Source organism: Erigeron canadensis, chromosome 1, assembly GCF_010389155.1.
Source record: "Erigeron canadensis isolate Cc75 chromosome 1, C_canadensis_v1, whole genome shotgun sequence".
Lineage (NCBI taxonomy): Eukaryota > Viridiplantae > Streptophyta > Magnoliopsida > Asterales > Asteraceae > Erigeron > Erigeron canadensis.
The window spans coordinates 44214324-44241692 of NC_057761.1; the positions used below are offsets into that span (position 1 = coordinate 44214324).

Genomic DNA, 27369 nt, shown 5'->3' on the forward strand with positions numbered 1-27369 from the left:
ATGTCTCATTTTAATTGTCTTATTTTGACTTGTCAAAACTTCTTCTTCTGACTTTGACTGTAATTATATTTGTTTGTGTTATACATTAGTTGATGAAAAGTTATATCAATGAAAAGTACATTTAAAACTTAATCAATTCATATATGTTATATCATTGTGTTGTACAACATAAACAAAAATATTTACGTTTAAAGTTGAAAGAAAAAGACTTAAAAAATTTATATAAGATACTTAATATGATACAAAGAAAGTATAAAAAAAAACTGAACATTTAAAATAAGTTTTTCTATTTATAAAAAATAATATATGATTTAGGCATGGCAAATGATAACCGTATCACTGTTTTTTATTTATCTACCATAATTTATATGTTCTACAACTGAGTGTACAAGTCAATAATGCATGTTTGTGGTGGATGTATAAAATTTAGTTGTACAAATATCACCTCCCTTTAGTGAAAATATTAATATTCTAATAATATTAGTTTGTTATAAGAAAAATGACTTATCCTCTTAAAAAAATAGTCTAAAAATCCTTAATCTTATTAATTTTGATGATTTTTCAGCTAACAACTTAGGAGGATTGATCATTACCGTTGATATAAATATGAAGCTAAATCATTGTCTTAAAAACATTGGTTAGAATAACCCAAATATAAATATTAAAAATATAATATATATATATAGGTTTTAGGTAAAATAAAACAACTATTAAAGTAAAACAAATCAAACAATTTTCTTTAGTGATAATCACCGTGCATCATGAAAATCATCGTACATCAATTGCTTCGTGAATCTTCGTGTATCAATTTAACTATGATCTAAAGGTCAAAATTTTGTCTTATTTGTTTTACATTAATACCTGTTTTACAATACCCAACCCCTATATATATATATAGTAGAGATCCTGTAAGAAGGTGTCTTAAGGAGAGAAGGTCCTATAGGCCAATTAGAACGCGACATGTGTAAAATGGAAAAAAATGCGCGGTGGCATTTTGGTAAATAAATCAAACTTTTTTGAAGCTTGGTCAGCCTGGGTTCTGGGTCAGCTTGGGTTCTGATCAGCTTGGTTTGGTCAGCTTGGGTTCTGGGTTAGCTTGGTTGGTCAGCTTAGTCTGGGTCAGCTTGGGATCTGATCACTTAGTTGGTCAGCATGATCAGTTTGGTCAGATTGGGGTCAAGGTCTGATTGGGTCAGGTTGGGTTAGCTTGGGGTTGGGTCAGCTTGGGGTCTGGGTCAGGGTCAGGTTGGATCAGCTTGGGTTAGGTCAGCTTGACACAATCTACACAAATGTAGATTATGGGTTTTGGGTCAGCTTGGGGTTGGGTTGGGTCAGCTTGGGGGGCTGGGTCAGGTTGGGTCATGTTGGTTAGCTTGACACAAAACTACACATAATCTATACAAATGTAGATCCCAAGCTGACCTAGATTCCAGGTTAACCAAGCTGGCCCATAACCCAGGCTGACCAATCTGACCTAACGAAGCTGACCAACCAAGCTTATCAGAACCCAAGCTGACCCAGAACCCAAGCTTACCAACCAAGCTAACCTAGAACCCAGGCTGACCAAGCTGACCCAACCAAGCTGACAAACCATACTGATCATAACCCAAGCTGACCCAGAACCGGGCTGATAAAAGTTTGATTTATTTACAAAAATGTCACCGCGTTTTTTTTTTTAAATCCACATGTCACGTTCTGATTAGTTGTCATTGTCAGTCAACTAAGTAGGGCCAGAGGCCCCCTGTGAATCCGTAAATTTGAGGAGCATGCCGCAACAAAAGGATGGTCCCCTATGCATTTCATTCTTTCCGGAAGGGAAAAAAAGAAGTACCCCCTATCATAGTGAACCTCTCCTTGTGATCGGGATGAGGTAGATGCCTCCCAGCCGGGGGCGGATCGAATCGGAGTTTCCTTAGGTAGCCACCGACCTACAGTTATCCTTAAACTTCCGTGCTTGGTGGAGAAGAAGCGAACAAAGGTACGCTCGCTTGCTGTCTTGTTCTCTGTCGCGAACTGGGATCGCTCGCCAGCTAGGTCAGATTGGAGCAACATTGTATGAGAACATATTACCCATATTCGGGACAAGGGGCGAAACGACCTCTCGATCTACTTACTGCAGCCCAGGAGAAAATCGTCGTCTAGGCGTTACCTGTTGCTCCGATCTCCCTACGCCTAGGACGTTGTTTGGGCCCACTAAGAGCCATAGTTAGTTGCTATTTCCATTGGTAGTTTTATATATATTATATATATATATATATATATATATATATATATATATATATATATATATTTCGTTCACATTCAAAATCACTATTTTCTTTTTGTTTACTTTAATTATTTTTTCTTCTATTTTTCGTGACCGTTTATATGTAAGATCTATTTTAAAAATATCCTCTCTTTTCCTTTACCCAACCTTTTTCTTCTTCGTCTCAACCCTTTTTCCTTTAATTTTCATATATAAGATCGGAGTCCCCACAAGCTATAATCTATTGCACAAAAACTTTAATTTTCCTTTTCTGTACCCTACAATCCTACACAAGTCGTAACACCTTTTTGTTATCATTTTATTTAATTAAGTTTTTTTATGAAAAATTATTCGTTTGCATTCATTAATGTTAACTCATTTTTTTATATCGATGATAAATAAAGTAGGGGTGTAAGACATGAACCGGAAAACCAAAAACCGGTCCGAACCGCGTGATCCGAAACCAAAAAAACCAAAACTGAAAATAACTGAAACCCGAAAAAACCGAAAACATAAAAACCGAAGTGTAACGGTTCGGTTACGGTTTTCAATATTCATTACCCGCGGTTAACCGAACTGAATTTTGATATATACCTACATATAATCATATATAATTATATATGTATATTTACACATATATGTATTCCATAAATACATCATTTATATATCTTTTTAGCTAAATTTTTGTATTTGTTGTTTAAGATATTAACAATTTTACTAACTTTTTTTCACAATCTATAATTAATTTTGAATATTATAAGGAATTTTCTTATATATATACTCTTTTTAAGAAAAGTTGTTAACTTTGTTTAAGATATTTATCAAAAACATTAGTATATCATATAAAAGACATTTAAGTAGTAAATCATGATACTCTTAGATAGAAACTTGCATTGTATAAATAAAACGTTAGAAAAAAGCAATTCACAATTAGATAAAATGTATATTTATTTATAAAACAAAATATTAATGTAGTTAAATAACTATTATATATAAAAAAAATTAATTAATGCAATGTAAATTGACTATTGTAATTAAAACTTAAACTTTATATTAGCATAACTTTAATAAATGGTTAGCCGGAAATAAAACCGAAATTAACCGACCTTTTCGAGTAACCGATTTTCGGGTAACCGAACTTAACGGTTCAAAATTTCTAACTAACCGAACCAAACCGAAACCCGAAAAACGGTTCGAAATTTGTAGCTAACCGAACCGAACCGAACCGTTTACAGCCCTAAAATAAAGTATACTTTGAATAAATATATACACATTTTACTTTACGTTATAATAATAAGGTAATTGTTAATTTTTTGTACTTCTGTCTTGTTGTAATGAAATTTGTGAAGACCAAAACTTGTATGTATTGAAGAAACATGCATGGTAATTAATCATAACGAGTTTTGAGATTAAGGTAGCACCGACTTATCATATATGATATATATGCTTTATGTGATACATGCAAAATTCTCATGCCTTTGATCAAATAACAATTTTTTATGCCCTTGTAATGGGAGTAATTTGACCTTCATATCAGGTTTTCTCTCTCTTTAATCATATCTTTCTCACTCACTGCCTTACACCAACCTCACATTTTTCTCGCATCTTTCTTAATTTTTATTTATTTCTATTTTATATTTATCTTAAAATAAAATAAACTTACTATTGTTAAAAATAAAACATTACATTAATAAAACAAAAACAATATTCAAACAAACCAAATAAAATAATAACATTACAACTAAAATTTAAACTAAATAAAATTAAAACTACTCGATTAAAACCACATAAAACTACTCGTCGTTGTTCTCATCGGCATAAAACTTGCTCCCAAACTCTTCTTGCAAGTATTCTCGATACGCTATGTGAGCCTTCAAATCTTTCCACAACAAAATCATTCCCAAAAACTTCATGGCATACCTAACCTCGGCCCATTGCAAAGCATCCTGTTGCATTTATGGGTTCCTTTGTTGTTGTTTTTGCAAGGCGAGCGTCATTTGATGTTGCATTTTAGCTTGAGTCAATGCTATTTGTTGAGCCTCGTTTCAATTATGACCCATAGTTGGATTGTAATTCATGACGTAATAATATGGTTGTGAAAATGGGTTAACAAAACAAGTTGTCGGAGAACCCATAGGGGCGGGTTAGAGGAGCTCAACGGGTGCCTTGTTTGGATTTGATTGGTTGATGACATAGCCGGGATCGTGTTTTCGAGAAAGTGTTGGCACATATCGGCGGATTGATTTTGGTATATGTTGTTTCGAGACATGATTTTAGGTGAATATTGTGAAAGGATTTGAAAGAGTTTTTGTTTATGTGTGTTGAAAAAGTATATGTGTTTAAATAAATATGGAAAGAAAAATAATTAAAAAAATAATAATAATCTTAAACTAGCCGTTACATTCAAATTTAAAAAGAAAAAGTTTTTTTTTTAGTTTGAAAGTAGAATGGTCGGACCCACACACGCTCCTCCTCCTCGTCTACACTCATCGATGAGTGGATGACATCCAACGAAGAGCCCACGACGGGCTCACTGCCAACCTTGTCCTATGAGCCTCATGAAGAGGGTGTCGACGTAGGGTTAGGAAGGGCCTTATATGCTTCAGTAGCATATAAGTTATATGCTTCAAAAAATAAACAAAGGATTATATTTATTTGTTTTAAATAACTAGGGAATCGGGATATAACTATAGATTGTCACTTAACTGGAGATATAACTATTAGATTGTCACTTAAGTATTAAGTTGAAGTTTAGTGACAAATAACCTTTTATCTTTACTCCCTAATAAAGTAAATCGCCCTCTATTAAATATTAATGTCTTTGAAATACCTTATTTGCTATTGGACTTTTTTTTTCTTTACGAAACAACCAAAAATCCCTAATAAAGCAGACCGTCTTCTTCACTAACAGCCACATTGCGCGGGTACCATGCTCGTATTAAGAAAAATTGACAAGTTTGTCCTTTAATTTTGATGACCGAAAAAAAAATGGGGGCAAGAGATAAAGCCCAACGGGACCACAAAACATATCACGAACAGGAAACTTCTCTTCGGATTACTCCATTTTTATTTCATGATAATCAAACGAAAATGACAACACTACCTACCCGTCAAGTGGGAGACAACAGACTTACGTAATTTCTATGTTTTTCAAGAATCGAAATATAATTTATTATGTATTAATCAGTAACGAGAGCAAGTACCCGCGCGTTGCGGCGGTGAGATGATGGGGTGATAGGTTATAGAGTGTGATAGCCAAATGTCTTAGTCGTACGGGCTCCGCCCTCGAATTTAAAAATTCATCGAAAGTATATTGAATAACATCTCTAATGAAAGAGCATGAAGTTTTAAAAACACCCATATAATATTTATAATTTATCGATGTACGGTTTGTGAGATAAAAGATTTTTAACGAATTGGAGGAATAAATTATTTATGGATGAGAGAGAAAAAAGATGATTGGTTGAGATTTGATGAGAGAGAAATGGTGTTTGGTAATATATAACTGATAGAAGGAGCATTTTGAAAAAGTAAATGTTGAATTGAAAGTTGATAGTGGAAATCCTATTTGCTTTATAATATAGTATAAATAAGATTAATGAAAATATTTAGTTCATATGTTTAAGAAAAGATAACAAGATAAATTGAAAATATATGATACACAAATTGAATAATCATGAACATAAATCAAACGAACCACAGAAAGTTATGGGATATGAAAGTTGTGTTGGTGTTCCGATAAAAGACCCTAAATTTGATTTTTATCAAAAAATCTTTTAAAAATTGGTAGAACAAAGGCTTTAATACAATTACGGAAAAAACCTCTAAAGTCATTTTCTTTTATCCATTTGTGCAAACATATGTATAAGTAAACGCAAAAAATTAGGCATTTGAGTCTTGAATTCAAGATAACACAAAACAAAAAATCATCCAATAAAAAAGAGTATCAAAACTCTGTTTGAAAACCCGAGAAACTAAATGCATTAATAAAAAAGAAAAACACAGGAGAAATGTTAACAAGTAAATGCAGTCAACTTCAAAGTTCAAACATAGTTGTCGACTTCAGTCATGCATGGTTAAACCAAATGCTACAGAATTATAATAAATATTCTTCTTTCTTTTCTTTTTTTTTTTTTATGAAAAAAACTCAGAACACTCCGGATAACAAGTAACATATCACCTTCGCTTAAAAGAAATGCAAAAACCTCGATAGAAAGGACCAATAGATAGTTAAAAAGTAACATTTATGTAGAAACATCTAAAAGCAACACATAGTTTAAAACCAACATTTATATTCAACATGAGCTAAAGTTAATATAGATGGCACCAAAGATGTCATGATTTAGTAAGACACCAAAATTTCAAACATCACCATTAGCTAGATGGGAAATGGAGAAAAACAAAAGAATAAGTGTTTTCGTATGAGATACACATGGGGATAGTTAACAATTAACCGTTAACTCCTTTTAACCATATATGGTCAGTGCAAATAGCACGGGGATGCTCTTTGTAACTAAATTTGTTCAGGCATTCTACGTGAAATAAGTGTAACCACATGGATGATCCATGTAATTTACTTTTTCATTTTTTTACGAGATTTAAGATATTTGCATTAACCATAATGAATCGTGAATTGATTTTAGAAAACACCGAACCGTATAATGCTCAAACATTAAATATATTAGGAAAATATTATACAAAGCCCTTATATATTAATAATATTATTATCTTATAAATCTCATGTTCGAGTTTATCCTCTAAACCAGTGGTTGGGTGGATATGCTTTGGCCGTCCACCAATGCGTCATGATTTTCTAGTTCTATTTTATCATAACTTATGTTATTTCATAAATGAACTAATTATTGATTTATTGTACAAATTTGTTTCATCGTCTTTAGCTAAAGTTCAATGTCAAAAACACTCATTGTTTTCTATAGAAATCACATTTGAACAAACGTTTTGGAAAAGAGTTTTGTAAATATGAACTCTATCGCAATGGGCCCACGCGCAACTGCCGTATGATTCCATTGGTCCCGCTGTTAACACACATTATTTATTTTCATCATGTCGATTATACATGAATTTACGTATTCAATAGCCAATTACATTACACAGATTACATCTTTATTGTTAGAAACCTACCCGTGATTAAATATAATTTTATTCATGTCAATCAAGTCAAGATAATAAATAAACAAAGAAGATTTTCTATTTTCAAGTTACACGAACATTGACGGGTCATTTTTTTACTCAAATGTAGCGGCCTTATCTTTACATGAGAGTTTTAGTAAAAAAAAAACTATGTGTTCCTAATAATAGACCAACTGGTGATGTTTAATTGTTTATTGAGTATGTTTTTTCCCAACGTCGGCCTCAGTAACATTGCGATGCACCGGCGGTGGACATTTCTCTCAATGGGAGCGGGACTGGATCAGACCTCCCTCAAACCAACAAGAACTTCGCCAATTTCATGACATGATCTCTCAAATAGCACGAGTCAACCTCAACAATGACAACGACAATTGGACATGGACAAAAGATACCTCAAGTGCTTTCACTGTTAAATCAATGAAGTCTCTCTTGCTGTCTACCTCGCACGTCCCAAACCAGTGGCCTTTTCCATGGAATAGGCTTGCTCCATTGAAAGCAAACATCTTTGGCTGGCGTTTAGAGAGGAACAGAATCCCAACAATTGATCAACTTAACAAAAGGAGCATCGCGAGTGCCTCCACCATTTGTTGTGTGTGTAATCAAACCAATGAGAATGTTGAGCACCTTTTCCTACACTGTCCCTTTGCAGCTTCGCTATGGCATTATGTAGTCACCTGGTGCAATCTCCCTCCTTTTAATCCCAACAACTTCAAAGATCTGTTTAATTCCCACAACCACCATATGTTTGATCCAACAAAGAAAAACCTCATCAATCTTGTAATACTTGCATATGTTTGGGTAATATGGAAGTGTCGTAATGACTGCATCTTCTCAAACAAACTACCCTCAACTCGGTTTCCAGCTAAAGAAATCAAGTCGACTAGCTTTTTGTGGTTATCCAACAGAACCGAAAAACTCAATGTTGAATGGGAAAAATGGAGCACCTTTAATCTTTAGCCTCCTTTTCTTTTATATGTCGTTTTCCTCTTTTATCTCTGTATTGTGCATCTATACTCTCTTGTATTTCCTAGCAACTCGCTAGTTTTTATCTCAATAAAATCTGCTTGAATGTTAAAAAAAAAAAAAACACATTGCGTTGATATTCATTTAGTGTGATTTAATACGTAGAAGTCGGATAATAATTTTTATAATTATTTGTGATTTATTAAAATTTGAAAAGAAAAAATTTATAAATTTACCGATCAAATATGTTGATGTTAAATACATTCCAAAGAATTCATTCATGAATAATGAATATATGCAAATGAATTAGGAGTGACAGAACACTAATTGTGCCATGCACGGTGGTTGAATTTTAATTAGTATCTATATTAGCACGATAATTGCGTGATGCGGTGGTCGTAGGACGACGGTATGGTGGTGAGGCGACTAATGTTGGTGAAGCCAATTGATGTAAATGAGGGTTAATGGAAATATTTTAAAAAACAAAGGATTGTTAGTGTAACATAATAACTAATGTTAAGGGTTAGTATTAGTGAAAATATTTTAAGAGGTAATAAGTGAAAATATCATACATGTTTCGCCGGATATTGGTTTTGGATTAATTATGTAATATAGATGTATCTTAAGAATGCATTTTATAATTGTTTCATTTAGATAAACTAAACAATACATTGTAGTCTTAAGGTAACCTTAAACCCAACTTGACCCTGCCGCCGTTCAAAAAAACCCCGACTTGACCCAGCCTAAGGTAAGGCAAAAAAAAATCTTCCATCTATAAATACACCACCAATATCACCTTCCCTTGGCTTTTGAACAAGTAAAACACACAACCACCCCCATGGCACAAGCTTCACCAAATACATACCATTCTTCTTCCAATAATACAATCAAATTCTTATGCAGTTATGGCGGTAAAATCCTCCCTCGTTATCCCGACGGCAAACTCCGTTACCACGGCGGTCAAACCCGTCTTCTCTCCGTTGACCGCTCCCTCTCTTTCTCCGGTCAGTTTTTCATCATCACTATTATTATTATTGTTATAATTATGTGTATATAATAATTGTTACTTATGTATATATACAGAATTACTGGTGAAGCTTGGAGAAGTGTGTGGAAACAGTAGTAGTGTGTGCTTAAGGTGTCAACTACCAACAGAAGACCTAGATTCACTTGTATCTATCACATGTGATGAGGATCTGCTTAACCTCATCGAAGAATACGAGCGAATCCAGTCAAAATCGGTCAAAATCAAAGCGTTTTTATCTTCTCGCCATTCCACAAAATCCGGATCTCAATCGTCGTCTGGTTCCAGTACTGCCGTGTCACCTAAATCTCCTGGCGTCAGGTTCCCGGTTTCTGCGACGACTAGGTGCAAATTGACACCGAAACACCCGGTTGCCGGTTACAATAGATCACTGTTGTCGTCTTCTTCTGCAGGGAATTCGTATCGATTTTATGGAAACGGTGGTGGGAGGAGCTACCTTGTGCATAATGGCAACCATTGGCAACAATAATAAATTTGTTGATGGAATTGAAGGAAGAGCAAAAGAGTAATTTATACTCGTAATTAAATGATAAATAAATATATATTATTATAATTAAATTGAATTAAATGAAATGAAGTTAAAAAAAGAAAAAGAAATGAGGGGTATGGAATGTATGATATGATGGAATATGGTGAATTTTTAGTGACTAGATTCAGTCATATTTTCGTTACTGATTCACTCATGGTGTCAAATCGTTATATGATCCAAAACTTGATCTGATCGCCATAACATCCACAACTGCATATCGTCGTTGAATGTTTCTTTTCTCTTTGTCATGATCCCTTCCCGTGGTCCTCACTCCCATTTTATGTGAATGTGTGTCGTTTTAATCGTTGTCATTCGTTGCTTTCATGGTTACCAAGCAGGTGTTTCGTCACTCTTTTTCTTTTTTAATTTTCAGTTACATGACTAACTAATGGTTTGGTAATTTCTGTTACAGGTGTATATTGGATTGAAAAAGGACTAAGTGATCGTCATTTGCATTTGGAAATTAATGATCAAAACACAATAACATTAAGTTTCAGAGATTTTGGGATATTGTTAGTCTAACAGCTGATCACCGCAGATCAAGGGTGTGGAATTATATGATTTTTTTTCACGCGTGGAGTAAAAAATGATTTTCTATAGGTCCAAGTGAGAAATAAACCAAGTTTGTGAAGCCGATGACTGTTGATTTGGGTCCGCCAGTTGAAAGCACGCCATGAATTGGTTACATCATACTTAAACTTATGTTTAACTGATTACAAAATTACACCAAACCATAGTTTTATACACAAAACTTATAGTTCTAAAACGGATATTTCTAAAATAAATGGGAAGGAATTCCAAGCAGCTGAGAATTTAAGGGAACGTACATGTACCATTCAAAATTTTGATGTGGACAGCGATGGTGAATTGATAATGATGATGATGATGGGCCAAAGAGGGAGGGAATTGAATTTGAAGATAACTTTGTTTAAAGTGCAGAAAATTTTGGACCGTTCATAGATACATACAACATATAAATGATATACTAGTTTAATTTGGGAATTGGGACAACGAAGACTCGTAAGATTGGATAAGTAGTCAATATTTTTGTCTTTAGAAACCGAGATTAAGAGTTTTATTTTCATGCCTTATAAGACTGAAAGTCCTTTTCTATATTAGATAAAACCTAAAAGCATCCTTTTTACACTTTCTTGGTAAGGTAAGATTGTCTACATTTTAACTTTCCTCATAGGTTCATACACCATCGAGTTATTGAGACCTAAAACTCATAAAAAATGCATCCTTTTTTTTCACCAAATTTAAATACTTGATCATATAAGCGGATGGTTTAAAATATTTTTGTAAGACAAACACGATGATACAATAATAATCTTTTCAAAAAAATTTATAATAATACCGATTGATATCGGTTGTGGTCGTTTTTGACAACCGTTGTGATAAGAGAAAACTATTTTTCGTATCGACAAATATTTAACTTAATTCTATTTTAGAATATAATACGAATAATATTTTTACAATAATTTAAATAAAAAATGGGAATAACTAATATGCTTTTAGAAGCATATATCATATATGCTTCTCCTCTCACAAATCAATTAAAAAATATTAAACATTGAGTCATGTGATTGAAATCAATGTTTAAATTTAAAATATTTTTTAAATGATTTGTGAGAGGAGAAACATGTATCATACATGCTTCTAGAAGCATATTAGTTATTCCCATAAAAAATTATATACATATATAATATATAATATATGGGGAAAGGTTAGGTAAAGCAAGGGGGATCATGTAAAATTCAGGGAGAGGTTATGTAAAATTCAAGGGGGCTATGTATGTTTATCAAATTCAAATGTTTAATTTGTAAATTTTTTTAAAGTGACAATACTTAAGCTTAGGTAAAGTCTGTAGTACGGATCATTTTCCTATAATAACGGATTTTTTAAAAATGTATTTGGAGGCTAAATTCTTGAAGGTGGTTGAATTCAACTATTCAATGGTAGCTAGTGGAATGGGTCAAGAGATATCCGGAAGTCGATCACCAGTATATATCAATACTCAAGGTAGACTTTTTCTAACAAGTATTGAGAAGCTAATCATCAAGACACCAACCTTTTATTATTTCGGCAAGTAATGACAATTGAAAAAGAATAATCATTAAAATATGTTTTGCAGTGATTAATAATCAGATTTTTATTCTTATTCTTATTTTTATTGTTAATATGTATAAAGGCTGAAATGTTTATAGCTACGATTTAATTATCGTTACATGTAAGTTGCATATAGATGTATCATATTCTAATAGAAAAGTTAAAAAATGTATATGGTTATCATGCCACGACCATCAGACATCAATGAATCTAACATTTATCGATTGAGAATAACAACAAGACATAAACTCCCGATCAATGTATTTTAATATGACATCATTTACCATCTAACCAAATAACACACATACTTAAATGACATATCATGAATCTTAAAACACAAAATGTTGGTGGTAAAATACAAAATTGAAAATTTTGGTGCAAGTTAAAAGTTAGGATTTTCAAATACTTTTTATGGTGACAGTAAAAAATTCTCAACTTTAACATCATAAATCCTAATACATCAAACTTTGATGATGAAATAAAAAAAATAACTAATATTTTGATGGGAAACAAATGTAAAAAAGTAAAAATTTGTGCTCAAAACATCATTCTTTCAAAAAGATAATCTTTATTTTCCACATATTTTAAAAGATGTTCATTTACTTTAAGATCAATATAATAAAAATCATGAATCCGGTAACTTGTATAAAACAATTATATCATCACGTAATGTTAAGAGTATTTTGAGTATTTGCATCATGATTCGTGGTTTCTGGATGAAGTATTTATGTTTAAAATGTGAAGTTTGAACTCTCCATGCCCTACAAACTATAACAATTAAAGGTAGTTTTGTTCAATCTCTTCACAAAGTTAAAGTCATAGCAATAATTTTGTATGACGGTTTTTATACTATTATTTTTTTAGATACAGACAATTGTTACTTATTACAATTTATTTTATTCATGTTTAAATTGAGAAATCAATGTAAAAAATATTTGTCATCGGTACATCTTATACTATTGTCATGTTAACATCATTGTTATGTAGTATGTACCATTACTCATCACTATGACTTGAAATTATTCTTAACTTGTTTTAAAATTTTTCGAATGACTGTTTTAAAAGTTGTCAATAACTTGCATAAAAAGTTTATACTTTTTATATGAAAAGATTTTTAAAACTTTATGATAAAAATATTACTATATTATGCACGTTAATGTAAACTTGAGATGTCATTAGCAACACTTTTTTTTAAACGCCATAATTTGTTTTTGAAGTCTAGAGTTACTAAAACAAACGTTCTAGTTTAGACTTCATGGTAAAACTTTGCAATTTTGTGTCACAATTATAAATTAGCAATCTTAAGTGTCAAAACATATTTCCATTAAACCTTGGTGGTCATTTTAGAAAATTAACAAGTATACTTTATTTAGAAAACAAAACTAAAACCCTAACCGGCTATAACCTCTTTCTCAGCCCCTCTGCTTAAGCCCTCTGCCCCATCTCAGCCGTCACCGACACCACCGCCTTCCGCCACCGTTAATACGAAACAAAACCACAAGTTTCTCATTAGTAAAAGGTAACAGTTTTTAGTTTATTAAAACTTAAGAAAACCTAATATTTTTTGTTTAAATAAAGATCAAGGTTGAAAGATTTTGATTTTTATCGTTTTTTTTTTTTCAGCTGTTTATGTTAAAAGATTTTATAGGTTTTATATAAATTTTTAAACTTTAACATGTATATGTATAGGATCAAGTGGTCAATGGTTTTTTTTTTTTTTTATGCAATACTTTATTATATAGTTTTGTTTTGGGGTTTAATTTTTGAATTGATTTTTCATCTGGGTGTATGTTTTAGTGTTTTCTGTCTTCGTTACATACAAATTATAGATATACTTTTTTTTTTAATCATAAGCCTAAAATCTTTGATATCTGGACAGGTGAATCATTGAAGGTAGGACAAAATGCAGAATGATGAAGTTATATGGCAAGTTCTTAGGCATAAGCACTGCAGTTATATGGCCAAGTGAGTTGTGACCATGTTAATGTATGTGTTTTACTTAGGGGTTCTCTGTGTTTGGCTTATTTGAGTTGCATTTTGGACGGAAAAAAAAAGACCCCTTGTCTTTTGGCTTCTATAAATTACATTAATAAAACTATCAAGCACTTTTTTTTGCATAAAGTGTTTCAGTACCCAAATGGCTTATTGTGGTTTGAAAACCTGGTAAGCTAGCCAAACACTCCTTACTGCTTCTTATGTTACCGTTAGTATATTTTGTTCGAAGGATAGGAATGCAGTTTTTTTAGTACTGTATTTTGTTGCCAGAAGTGAGAAAAAAAACTCGTGTAAGGTTGCGTTTTTTGTAAAGAGGGAGAATGGGGAGTGTTCGGAACTTTGATTGTGGGGAACGAAAATTTTGATTGGAGCGAGGAAGGATCCAAGGTCTAACATTACATCGAATCTTCCTAATTTTAATATGGCTGTCTTAAGTTTAGAGGACTTGCAAGATTAATGTTTTATGTAGTACTATTGAATAACAAATATTAGTTTGTCAGCTTTTAGACAGGCTGAAAAGCTATTTGCATGTTTCTGGGAGTTTTAATCTCAACCATGGCGTGTCATTTTGGTTTTAACGATTTTTTCTATATATCAGAATTACTGCTGGGATTTTTTGTCGGAACCCTTACAATTTGACTGGAGTTTGTAACCGGAGCTCTTGTCCTCTTGCCAATAGTCGTTACGCTACTATCCGTGATCATGATGGTACTTTTATTAAGCTATTTGCAGAACCCTTTATGATGTTTCTTTGAATGTAGGATGCGTATCTGTTATATGTATCTGATTAGTGACTATCTTTTTTCGCAGGGGTATTCTATTTGTATATGAAAACTATAGAGAGAGCTCATATGCCAAACAAGTTGTGGGAAAGAATTAAGTTGCCTCGCAACTATGAACAGGCACTTGAAATTATTGACAAAAATCTGGTAATTAACATACGCACTTGTTTCACTATCTCCCAATATTTTCATAGTGTTATGTGAAAGTATTTGATTGCCGAATAGTAATCGCCTTTTGTAATTTGTATATACAGATGTACTGGCCCAAGTTTCTTGTGCACAAGGCAAAACAAAGGTTGACTAAAATGACACAGATGCGGATACGCATGAGGAAGCTTGCTCTTAAAACAAGGTTTGCTTATATCTTTTCTATTTCATCTCCAAATAAAAGTTTTATCTTTTCAATAGAGTATTACGGATACATTTTCATAGTTTCTGTTGTAATAAATCTCTGGTCCTGTTTACTTGTATAGGGAGAAGATAATGACAACTCCTAGAAAAGAAAAGAAGAGAGAATTAAGAAGAGAGGAAAAGGCAGAAAGGGCAGCAGTTTTGGAAAAGGTTATGTATTTTAAACCAATTCTTGTTTAATGAGATTCCCTTTAAGTTATGCATGCACACCTAACGAGCATTATACTTGGTGCAGAATATTGAGAAGGAATTGGTTGAGCGTGTTAAGGCAGGAGTGTATAACGGCATTTATAATGTTCACATAGACGAGTACGAAAAGTTTCTTGATAAATATCCGGTAATAGAAGAAAATGTGGAGAATGAGGTTAGTCATGGCATTCAACTTTTTATTATAGGGATCTTCATAATTCGAGAACTATCATACTTAACTATTCAATTTTCATGTTTCGTTTTTATTATGCTTAATAACTTTTTGTTTAAACAGGTGGAAGTTGAATACGTTGAAGGGGGTTCTGATCTGGAAGATGAAGATGATATGGAGGATTTTGATGGTCTTCCAACGGGAGAAACTGCTTCAGATGATGATGGTAAGATTTGGTGTCTTTAATTGTAGGGCAACTTTTTGATCTTAAAGTCCGATCAGCGGTGTTATTATCTTATAATTATATAACATTGATCACGAAGGCTAATTGGATAAGCATTGAATGTTAGATGAATGTCTCTCAATGTATGATAACTTTGTTGATGGTCTATGTTAGATGCAATTGATGACGATGGAGACGACAGCGATGAAGCAGATGAAGTGGCGGTGAATAGAAAGAGGGGGAGGACAGATTCCAAATATGCTCAGAAGAAGCAGGAGAGGGATGCTAAAAAGAATAAAGGAAGAGTGCTTGTGGAGGTACAAACTAGTGATATTTTAGTTTATATGATAATCTATATTTATAAATACTTCCGAGATTCGAGTCTCAACTCTGTTTACTGAACTTGATGTTCGTCATCTCAATTAGAGGTGGCAATTTTGATTTGTGTTCTTATCCATGGGTGACTGCGGGTCAAGTTTATCTCAAATGGGAAATAGAACAAATTGCTTAAAAGGAAATGGGTAAATTTGGGTGAAAGGTCCAAAGATTTTAGCATATCTTTTTGTAACACATAAAATATCCTTATTCATTTATAAACTATTAGAAGATTTTGAATGAAATAATCTCACATTTCTCATCGTATTGGACATTCAAGTCTTAAAAATGTTGAGTCAACCTATCCAGTTTTAATGTGTAAAGATGAGCGCTTACGTGACCCCTATAATTTTGCTATATTGGATGTAATCTGATGACATGTTGAATTGGTAGGTTGAGCATGAAGACACAGATAGAAGGCAGAAGGCAACTCTATGAGTTGAAGATAAAACACTATTCTAGCTTTAACTTATCACATGTTTACATGAATGAGCCCGGATCCAGTCCAACGGAAGCCTGAAGCCTTCAAAAGGGATTTTTAGTGCTGTAAAAGTTTTGATCCTTTTACCTTTGATTTTGCTATTTTATGAATAATTAGTGGGATACTATTTAAGTTACGACAAGCATCAATTATGGGGGTGTTCTGTGTTTTAGTTAAAAATCCGGTAATATTGTTGGACAACTTGTGGTTTTTAGATGATTGGAAACGTCATTACTAGTTATAGTGGGGTGTGTGTGTAATCTGAGTACTTTGTTTCAGTGTTTTTATCACTTGCAAAGTGTTCTTGTCCAAGTGTATTTATATGTAATCATATCATGATTTAAGAAATACTATATAATGTTGGCGTTAGTTACATGCGGATTCCTCCAGGTGAAAAGAAGATTTCATCCTGGGCATTACTGTCCACATTTTTTAGTATTCCCATGCCAGGGATCACTACCTGGATTACGGATCATCACAATTGTAATACTTACAAGTTACAATTAGATATCTATATTCTTAATATTAGATTTTCATACATTTAATTTATAAATTAAAAAGCTTATAATTTTTGAAGATATACGGTTCTAAGTGTTATGCTTTGCACGTTGTAGTACAATAATCACAGGTTCGTCACTGTCATTATTATATGAGACATATTGATGGAATTGTTTGTCATAATTATTTTACAAGACATATATTATAGTAATTTCTCTATTATATATATATTTTTAAAGCAATTGTACTTATAATATGACATTATTATGAAAGTTAACTAAGAAGTAAAATATAAACATATTTGTGATCATGTACTTGACATTCAAGTATATGTATTTGATCATGATGTTGAAACATAACACGAATATGTTTATTTTTAATCACTTGTCTTATGATATTTAGATAACAATTACGATTGTTTTCATATTCTCTAATAACAATTAGCAGAGGCGGTACCATAAAGAAATTTCAAAGGGGAAAAAAAATAAAAAAAAAATCGTGAATACAAATATAAAAGGGGTCAAAATGTTAAAAACCTATAGAAAATTTCTAAAAATCGATGTAAAATTAAAAAATACATAACAAGATCTAAATTTTGAAACCACTTACAATTAGGACTCTTGATTTTAGTGATAATTGTAACATTAAAAAAATTAAATATAAATACTTTTTGTAACTTTTTAAAAAGATTTTTAAAAAATGTTCTCAAGATGATGGCTGAAAATAAATATAAATTAAGTATTCAGGGTTAAAAGATGTAAATTATTGATGGAAAACAAAAAGTGTAACTTAATGAGAATTTTTCTATAAATTAATATAAATACTAATATAATAATATATCTAGATAACGATTATTAAGATTTTTAATTTATAATTAATCTAAATGATGACATAAGTGGGTATCAATTTGATGAAAATGAACGATTTGATTGGTTAATAAGTCATTAGTTCAACTGTTTTATATTATATATTAAGATAGATTGGCAGTGCAACACCAAAAAATGTTTTCTTATTGCAATTGTATTTTCTGGCTAGCTATTTAAAATGTTTTCTTATTGCAATTGTATTTTCTGGCTAGCTATTTTTTGATATGAAATTGAAAGTTGCAATTAAAAAAAAAAGATAAGACCAGTGGTAATGAATTTTCTTAAAAGTGTGTGATCATTGAATAACATTTTGGGATATCCAGAAGATAGAATACTTCATTCTTTTTTGGATTAGTAGTTTAAAATTTAAAAAGTTTACGTTAATTGTTGTAATGTGTATTAAACTTTACTTTCAATGCATTGTTTGTAATAAATTTTTAAATAATTTGCATTGTATATGTTCAACTAATCAAAATTTACAAGTGCCAGTGTATGCCACATATATCCGAATACATATAATGTACAGAATTTGAAAGTTTGTTATATACAATGCATAATATTGAAATTCGATATATATATATATCATGATAATTCATATAAAGTTGTTTATATTTTAAGTATTAAATACCTTTTTTTTCATATAATATGAACACTGGCCCATTACATCCTGAAGATATGCATAATAGTATGAGAAAAAATTTAGTTAGTCCACAAGAGTCATCTATCAGAAGTCAAAGTCAAGCATCTGACTAATTCTCTACATAAAAAAAAAAAGTCCAAAACCTGGGCTGGGAGGAGAACCCTCTTCAGTTCTTCATACACAGAGCAAAAAAAAAAAATGGCGGAAATTATGAAAGTTGACCAAGAATTCAACGAAGAAGTTGAAGGGATACTAAAGCAAGCATCATCGGAAACTGTCGTGACAGTTGATCTTTCCGGCCACCAGTTAAAGCTTTTTCCAGAAGCTTTTGGGAAACTTTCATCTTTAGTTCATCTAAATCTTTCCAATAATCACTTACAGGTTCATATTTTACTTATCCTCACTTGTATCTAAATCTTTCCAATGATTCTTTGATTTAAGTTTGATTTTTTTCTTCCCTTTGAGTATATATATGATTTATTAATACAGACGTAGTTTAGTGACTCTTTGTAACTTACAGATTGCTTAGTGACTCTTTTGACAATTTAGAGATGTTGCAAATTCACAACTTTTATATCTGATTTCTTTAATAAGTTTCTTTCTTTTGAAAGTTCGAAACGAATTTAGTATGCTATCTTATGTCTGATAGATAAAATAGTCATCACATTCAAAAAGAGCTGGTGGGTAGTCAACACAATCACACATATATGCGGCAATACAAAATATAGAGACGTATAGCCAAAGTTTTAGCAGGTGATTCTTATAAGTCGTTACTAGTAAGTATGCTGATGAAATAATCAACACTTCTTTTGTTGTGAAATAGGTGCTGCCTGATTCAATTGCAGGATTAGTGAAACTCGAAGAACTTGATGCTTCATCAAATCTTTTAGAATCCTTACCAGATTCAATCGGCTTGCTGACCAACCTCAAAATCTTGAATGTGTCTAGCAACAAGCTTAACACCCTTCCTGAAAGCATCGCCTTTTGCAAGTAATGGTTTTAAAGTTCCAGCTTTTCCCTAATTCCCACTATCTGTAGTTTGTATAATGATGAATGAACTACGATTGTTCATAAACAGGTCATTAGTGGAATTATATGCAAGCTTCAATAACCTGATGTTCTTGCCAACAAATTTCGGTTATGGACTAGTAAACCTTAAAATACTCATAATAAGCCTTAACGAAATCCGGTTTTTACCAGCCACTATCAGTGAACTCGAGTCTTTAATATACCTAGATGCTCATTTCAATAAACTTCATGGCCTTCCATCTTCAATAGGAAAGCTGATGAATCTTGAGGTATTGAACTTGAGTAGTAATTTCAGTAACTTGACAGAGCTACCCGACACGATTACTGACCTTGCAAACCTCAAAGAGCTAGATCTTAGTAACAACCAAATCCAGGTTCTTCCTGAATCTTTTGGTCAGCTTCAAAATCTTGAAAAACTAAACTTGGATCAGAACCCACTCGTAGTTCCACCTATGGAGATCGTAATGCAAGGAACCAAGGCTGTAAAGGACTTCATGATCAAGTGGCGACAATCCAATATAGCTGCTGAGGAACAGAGGCGTCTGGTTGAAGCAAATGATGGGAATCAGACGGGATGGTTGGCTTGGGGAAGCAATATGGTCAATTTGTATCTGGCCCAAGGTAAATCTTCTAGTTCTAAAGATGCCTACTTGGATCAACTGCTGTAAGATATCAAAGTAAGAACTTCAAACTTTCTTTAGAACATGTGAAAGTGTGTCACTGTGTTGTATGAATTTAACTTTTGCTGCTTAAACAGTCTGGTGATAGTGTAATATAATGCTTGTTGTAATGAATGAAATATCAATCAAGTTTATTCTTGAGAACTTTTGTCACTTTGTTCTGCTCCCCATTAGTGTCTCATAAAGTCAAGTAATTACAGTCTAGTTAGTTTGCAAAGAAAATGCAAGTATGATGTCTCTAACCAATGCCTGTGAGATGTTTTTTTACCGTTTACCAAATATCAGTTTGTAGGAGAACACATTATACTAGAAAGCCCGTTAACTCTACTTAAAACACGGTTACTATTTTTACAATCATTCAAAAGGGACACCAAAAATCTCTTGATGATCTAATTGGACGATAGTTAGTTCAGTGGTAAAAAACAATAAATCTGGAAGTACATCGGTATTCTAGGCAATACGCCCTTTGTTAAATTAGGCCAAGTGTATGAAATTGATAATCTGCAATTCGATAGACATATACAAGATGAAGTGTGGAACGAAGTTCTTATTTGGCTTTGAGGAGAGTAACAAGGCTTGGAAATGTATAAGGGTCCAATAGTGTGAGGTTCGTGGTCTTCCTAGAGCGTTAGTAATGGGAACTGGTGTGGACGGAGTTGTAGGTTACAACCTCGGCGTTGCGGGGTCGTCCATAACATTGTCGGCGTTGTGGCTCAGTCATTGGCCCAACGTTGTTCAGTCGATGCTGAGGTTGTATGGGACCGTTCAGGTTTTAAATCATTTATTTGTGTTTTCTTTTGCTTAATTAGGTATTGGGATATTTTTTAGTCCGCTTTTTGAGGTTATTGTTATGGATGTAGTATGATTGCTAAGTGGTGTTGATGGCAGTGATGTTGCCCACCGCATCGGTGTGGTAGTGTGACCATTACATATGCTCTAATCGTGAGAAATACCAACAATTTGAGGTTGACCATTTACAAATACGGTGATATTTTAGTATATGTGTAAGATGCAGGGAAGATGACAAGCTTAGAGTCCCTTATAATACTTATGCTTTTGAATAGAAATGAAAAGGTTTCGGTTGCAAGGATTATATTAGTTGAAGAAGATAACCTATATTCAGTTAGTGTGGTTGAGTTACCGATCGAAGTTAAAGATGTTTTATGTGGTTCATGCTGTCGACCCTTTAAGACACTTGCATAAGACCACACACATTGAGGGGCGACTAAAAGGGTTCAATAATTTGGATCCCCCATAATGAAAGACAACAACCGAATTTGGAAATTGTTTGAAGACACCTGCAACTCTTACTGATAGTTCTTTCATCAAGACTACTGACCCTTAATGGTTTATGTTGTAGCCTTGTATCTATATTTATAATTTGGCACAATACACATTGTCTCTTCAATGTATTATTGTGCTTCTAAAAGGTATAGACCAACGGTATATATAATTTCATACAAAACACATGTAATTCATCGATATGATGTTGATTTAGACTACTTACCCTTATTTGTGTGAAAGTTAATTAGATATGATTTCATTCGATCCATTAACATCTCTACCCGTGAGAATATAATGTTATGAGGATTCGGTATGGTTCACTTGACAACCATAACAGGTTGTTCAGCATGTCCATGAGCGTCGCAAAACTGTACGGCTTTTCTGTCCTACTCACATACATATTAAAACCTGAATCGTCTCGATCATACCTAATGCTCTTATATTGTCGCAAAGATTTAGGTATTCTAATTGGAGATAGGTATGTTTCAAACTTTAATAAAAACATTTCCATGACCTCATCAAATGTGTTTGAATAATTGTATATTATTATATGAACCTAATTGGAGGGTGAGATATGACTCGACTCAAACTTTATATGATTCCATTGAAAAGGTTACCCGCCGACCAATCAAGCTAAAACAACCAAATGTTCCCATTGAAAAGAAAGAAACCACCATGGATGTCCTACTTTACTTCTTTGTTCTGTTAACTGTTACCTTATCTTTCATTCATCCCATTTCTATCTTTCTAATGAATTCCTTAATGGGTATCATTACAAAACCCCCAATTGCACTTGGGTATCAATCAAAATCTATCAACATCAAGAATATCAAAAGCAAAGGTATAATCTTTTTTCACAATTTTATGCAACTTTATATTCATTTTGTCACTTTCTTGAATTCTTTTTGCCTTTTTAAACTTGGGTTGTCATTTTTGGGCTGAAATTGTTGATCAAGTTTTTATCTTTTTGATATTTTATGTAAGTTTCGATTCATTTCGTCTCTTTCTCGAATTTTTTTTGCCTTTTTAACTTTGGTTATGAATTTTGGGCTGAAATTGTTATAAAGTTTTTTTTAATGCAACTTTTAAATCATTTTGTATCTTTCTTGAATATTTGTTGCTTATTGTAACTTTGAGTTATGAATTTTGGGCTGAAGTTGTTATAAAGTTTGTATCATTTTTATGCAACTTTCAATTCATTCTGTGATCTGTCTCTTTTTTGAATTGTTCTTGCATTTTAAATTTGGGTTATGAGTTTTGGGCTAAAACTGTTAGAAAGTTGTATCTTATTTGAAATTTAGAAATACCAAGTTTGGTTATAGAAGATCAAAGTGTTGGGTTTTATTTTCTTGTTTATGCTTATATGTGTAGCTGGAGTGGACAAAAGAGAACCCGTTAGTGAAGAGAATAAGATTGTGGAAGTGGTTTGGTACTTATAATCCAATGCCAAGGAATAATTATGTGTTTAATGATTACAAGAACTTGCCAAGAGTTTTCCTGTTTGAACCTGGTGGTTCTTCTGCTGAGGTATCATTCTATGTTTATATTCCGGTTTATTGACAAATTACTTGTGATAATACGTGTTTGTACATTAAGAAAAATACGCTGGCATTTTATGACATAAAGCATTTTTCTTTTTTGCCAATAGATCATATGATTGATCACTCATTAGTTGTGAAGATTGTAAGCAAGTTAAAGTTATTAGTTCTTATCATATGTGATTAATAAAACACTAGCTTTCATGTTTAATCATGCGGTCATATTGATGTTGGTATCGGTTTGACGATTGATACTTAGCGACCTTCCAATAATTGTATCATAGGAAAAATTTCATGAGGTTTGAAGTGATTGTAGATACAATGTAGACCTTGGCAGCTTAGAAGTCATCCCCTAACATAGTTGCAAGGATTTAAGGTCTCGAAATGTATTGAAATATACATGAATGTTTATGTTGTGTAATGAACTACTCGGGTAATTATAATATGTAATGAACTTTCTACCTGGTCAATCAAAAACTCGCAAACTGACAACGTGGTATTGGACGTAGCAACCTGCTGCCAAAGAGAATGTTAGTGAGTCTTAGCCATATATTTTTGCCACATCTACCAGTATACATCTAATAAAAATCTGTAAGTTCATTACAAACAATGAACACCCGAGTAGTTCATTACACAACATAAACCTTCATGTGTAGTTTATCACATTCGGAGACCCTAATCCTTAGTTGCAAAAATGTGAAGTTGTGAACAGCAATGGTCTAAAAGCTTATGTTAGTCTTTAGTTATTTTTTAATTTAAGATTATTTGTCCTCCACCGACCAGTCATTGTGCTTAAAGTACTGGAATTTATGTATGTTCACTACCATGTGTCTGTATGATGTAAAGGTGGGAATTCTTATACTAAATACATACCAAGGTAAAGTGCGCCACTAGTACAGCCCTTTTTTGTCTTCCTTCTGATCCAGGATTAGTACTCAGAAAAGGTTGAATGAGAAGTGGGAAACAAGTTCAATCTTTAGGCGTAGGAAATCAGACCCCCTTTCTTACTTATGAAGGGAATGGAAGAGCTTTCTCCATGATTCATTGCTTGCTTAGCCTTCTACCAAAAACATTTCTTGCTCAGGGTCAATCTACTAGTCTACTACTCTCTGAGTTTATCTCCTACACCCGGTTGCAAACATTAGAAATGAGTCCCCTCTTTCGCGTAATTCATAATAAAAATGAAATAAAAGAAACACGGACAAATTTTGAAGTCGGGGATAAATTAGAAATTGGGTGCAAAGGTGTTTGCCTAGTCATCCTGCCAGATAATAATGTAGGTTTCATAACTTTACTCAGATAAACGTGTATGGTTGTTTGAAATTCACTCGTGTATCATTTTCTTGTCCCACCCTTGATTGTTTGGGATCATGTGGAATTATTCAACTGTAGGTACTTCTCTATGGTGGGAAAGTTGTCTCATGGAAGAACAGTGAAGGCGAGGAGTTGCTTTTTATGAGCAAAAAAGTTAGTATTTCGACATGTTACACACTACTATAGACTTATAAAGAGTACAATAAAAAGTTTAATATTTATGTTTACAAACATCAAATTATATACCCGTTACCCTTTACTTCATTCTTATGAATGAATATTTCATACTTCACAGGCTTCTGGAAGATCTCCTAAAGGAGGGATATCTATTTGCTTTCCTCAGGTAAGACATATTGAGTATAATCGAACAACTCTCAATAAAGGTCGCAAGTTTGACTTTATAGTTTACGCCTAATAGTATGTTGATCTGGTCAGCCTAAAATAAAACGGGTCAAACTGCTCGAAATTGTTTCAAAATTTTTCCACATGCATGTCACTATGTAAATTCCCAAAATAATTTATTTTAAATAATGAAAATATTACTCAATGTCTTGTTTATTTATAGAAGTACTGTAAAAAAAGATGGACAAAAAAAAAGTGGTGCCATCTCAACCTGTCCTGACCCATTGTGACCTGCATAGACTTGCAACCTAATGTTTCTTCCTTTGTTTTTCGGATTGTCGTGGTTCTCTGATCCTTTTAGATTGGTAATATGGGGATAATGAAGGAGATTCGTTCCTCAAAGAACAACGTAAAGTCATTAGATAACAGCCCCATGCGTTTGACTCCGACAGGGAACCCATCTTCCGTCGATCTAACTTTGAAAGCGACAGCAAATGATTTCAATATGTGGCCTCGTAGGTAATAATAAAACTTGGAAGTTTTATTCTTTTTGGCCATTTACCATTTTCGTTATATGTGTCTTCCAGGCATTGATGCTGGGACACACAGATTGGAGGATAATTGTATAGATGAATGGAATTTGAATCTCGCTATATTTATTTTTTTTGCAGTTTTGAATTGCGGCTTCGTGTTTCTTTGGGTTCAAACAGGATTACCATAATTTCCCGTATCAAGAATACAGATAACACGTCCTTTCCATTCACATTTGCTCTGCAAAATTACTTATCAGTATCTGATATAAGGTTTGTTAAGTGAATTGAAAGTAAATTATTTTGGTAAGAGTTCTTGTTGAATACTCCGTATTTGACAAGGGATTTTGTTTTTAGTGAAGTGAGAGTTGAAGGATTAGAGACACTTGACTTTCTTGATCATTTGCAACAAGGAAGAAGGTTCACAGAGCAACCAGATGCTATCACATTTGATGGAGAGGTCGACTTAAGTATATAAATAAACTATATATACATACATAAACACATAATTGTGATAAATGTTTGATGACTATGGTGTTCTTTTGACAGGTTGATCGAGTTTATACAAAAACACCTGGTAACATAGCCATCATAGACCATAAAAGGAAAAGGACAATTGTGATTCGTAATGAATGTCTCCCGGATGCTGGTATGTTTTAGAAGTTAAAGTTGTTATATTTGCTAATCGTGTTAGTTGGTTCCTTTTTTCAACAATGGGGTCAAAATGTAGATTTGCTTTTTGTATCTTTAAGAAAAATCTGAAAGTACATATTCATCAGATCTTAACTTCAAGATTCACCATCAATTTCCGGTTAATGTTCTCTTATCTTCAAGATTAGTGTCAATCGCAAGTTAGTTTTTATCTTTGTTAACTTCATAGTCTCTGTCCATTTACATGTTGTTTCAAAATGCAGATTTTTTTGGTTCTTCACACTTAAAAATTCATGTAAAACCGTTGGTGCACCTTTCAGTATGCACAACTTTGTTCTCATTATCTGTAACATTTATGTAATATGCAGATTTCTTTTCTTTAACTTGATGATTCATGTCAAACATGTTTTTGTCCCTTTTGCCTTCGATACCTTTGGTTTATTGGCCCCAGAAGCTGTTAGATTTCTCAATAGAGTGCAGAGGGTCGTTCATAGCAATGTCTCGACTCCTAGGGACCAAGGGTTTGTTTTCAGTAGGATAGGGTTTGCTATTCAGAAAGGGATGGCGGCGCAGCTTGTTGCTCGTTTACCTACCATCGTGTTATAATAAATGTATTCCACAAAAATAAAATAAATAAAATAAATTCGGGCATTTTCCATATAAAGAAGTATTTGATGTCGAACTACACACTTTTATTCTTTAGCTAAAAGATACATGTTCAAATGTTGTATCTGTTATTCTTTAACTTCAAGATTCATGTCAAAATGCAGACTTATGGACTCCATGGGACAATGCAGCAAAAGCAGCAGCTTCTGGCTTCGGAGATAAGGATTACAAGACGATGTTATCGGTGGATTCTGGTGTTAGAGAAAAACCTATCATCCTTAAACCATCAGAAGAATGGAAAGCGTATCAAGAACTTTCAATCATCTCTTCTAGCTATTGTAGTGACCAATTGGATCCTAAAATAGTAGCATTTTATGCCAAAACATCAGCATAAGGTACAAAGGATACCCTAGTTTCATGCTTATTATGTTCCCTTGGACAGTTAATTTACTAATATAATATTACTAATATGTTTGTCCCATCTTTACACAGTTTTTATTTATATTTGTTTTTAGAAATTTATAGAAATTCCCTGTTGTTGACAACTTGACATGTTGCTACTGAGGGATGACAAAAGCTTCACTTACTCGGATATATCTTTTGGATAGATTTTTAACAATTGAGCATAAAAGTTTGAAACAATGGCATGCTCAAATGATATACTGGGTTGGTTCAGGTTAATATGGTTCGGGTTGTAGCAAACACAATCTAAACCCAAAAA

The 27369-nt window shown here is 32.8% G+C and overlaps 3 protein-coding genes and 1 pseudogene across 4 annotated transcripts; all 4 read left to right on the top strand.

Moving 5' to 3' along the window:
• The first annotated feature begins 9161 nt into the window (after positions 1 to 9161).
• Positions 9162 to 11079, top strand: LOC122585106. 2 transcript variants are annotated; one of them, XM_043757204.1, is made up of 3 exons: positions 9162 to 9363; positions 9443 to 9909; positions 10346 to 11079. In XM_043757204.1, exons 1-2 carry the CDS (start codon positions 9198 to 9200, stop codon positions 9871 to 9873), a joined length of 597 nt encoding a protein of 198 aa, XP_043613139.1. In that variant the 5' UTR covers positions 9162 to 9197; the 3' UTR covers positions 9874 to 9909; positions 10346 to 11079. The 2 variants fall into 2 exon arrangements, with proteins under 2 accessions (XP_043613139.1, XP_043613138.1); XM_043757203.1 differs by lacking the exon at positions 10346 to 11079 and having other exon boundaries at positions 9443 to 10083.
• Positions 11080 to 13427: 2348 nt separating this feature from the next.
• LOC122610591 (protein MAK16 homolog) lies at positions 13428 to 17043 on the top strand. The gene is made up of 10 exons (XM_043783568.1): positions 13428 to 13561; positions 13922 to 14007; positions 14636 to 14745; positions 14848 to 14966; positions 15074 to 15171; positions 15293 to 15380; positions 15466 to 15594; positions 15715 to 15817; positions 15989 to 16131; positions 16583 to 17043. The coding sequence occupies exons 2-10, from the start codon at positions 13946 to 13948 to the stop codon at positions 16625 to 16627; spliced, it is 897 nt and encodes a 298-aa protein (XP_043639503.1). The 5' UTR covers positions 13428 to 13561; positions 13922 to 13945; the 3' UTR covers positions 16628 to 17043.
• Positions 17044 to 18744: 1701 nt separating this feature from the next.
• On the top strand, positions 18745 to 20536 carry LOC122581653 (plant intracellular Ras-group-related LRR protein 3). The gene is made up of 3 exons (XM_043753902.1): positions 18745 to 19055; positions 19498 to 19664; positions 19753 to 20536. Exons 1-3 carry the CDS (start codon positions 18873 to 18875, stop codon positions 20369 to 20371), a joined length of 969 nt encoding a protein of 322 aa, XP_043609837.1. The 5' UTR covers positions 18745 to 18872; the 3' UTR covers positions 20372 to 20536.
• Positions 20537 to 22239: 1703 nt separating this feature from the next.
• On the top strand, positions 22240 to 27129 carry LOC122584865 (annotated as a pseudogene).
• The last annotated feature ends 240 nt before the right edge of the window (positions 27130 to 27369 follow it).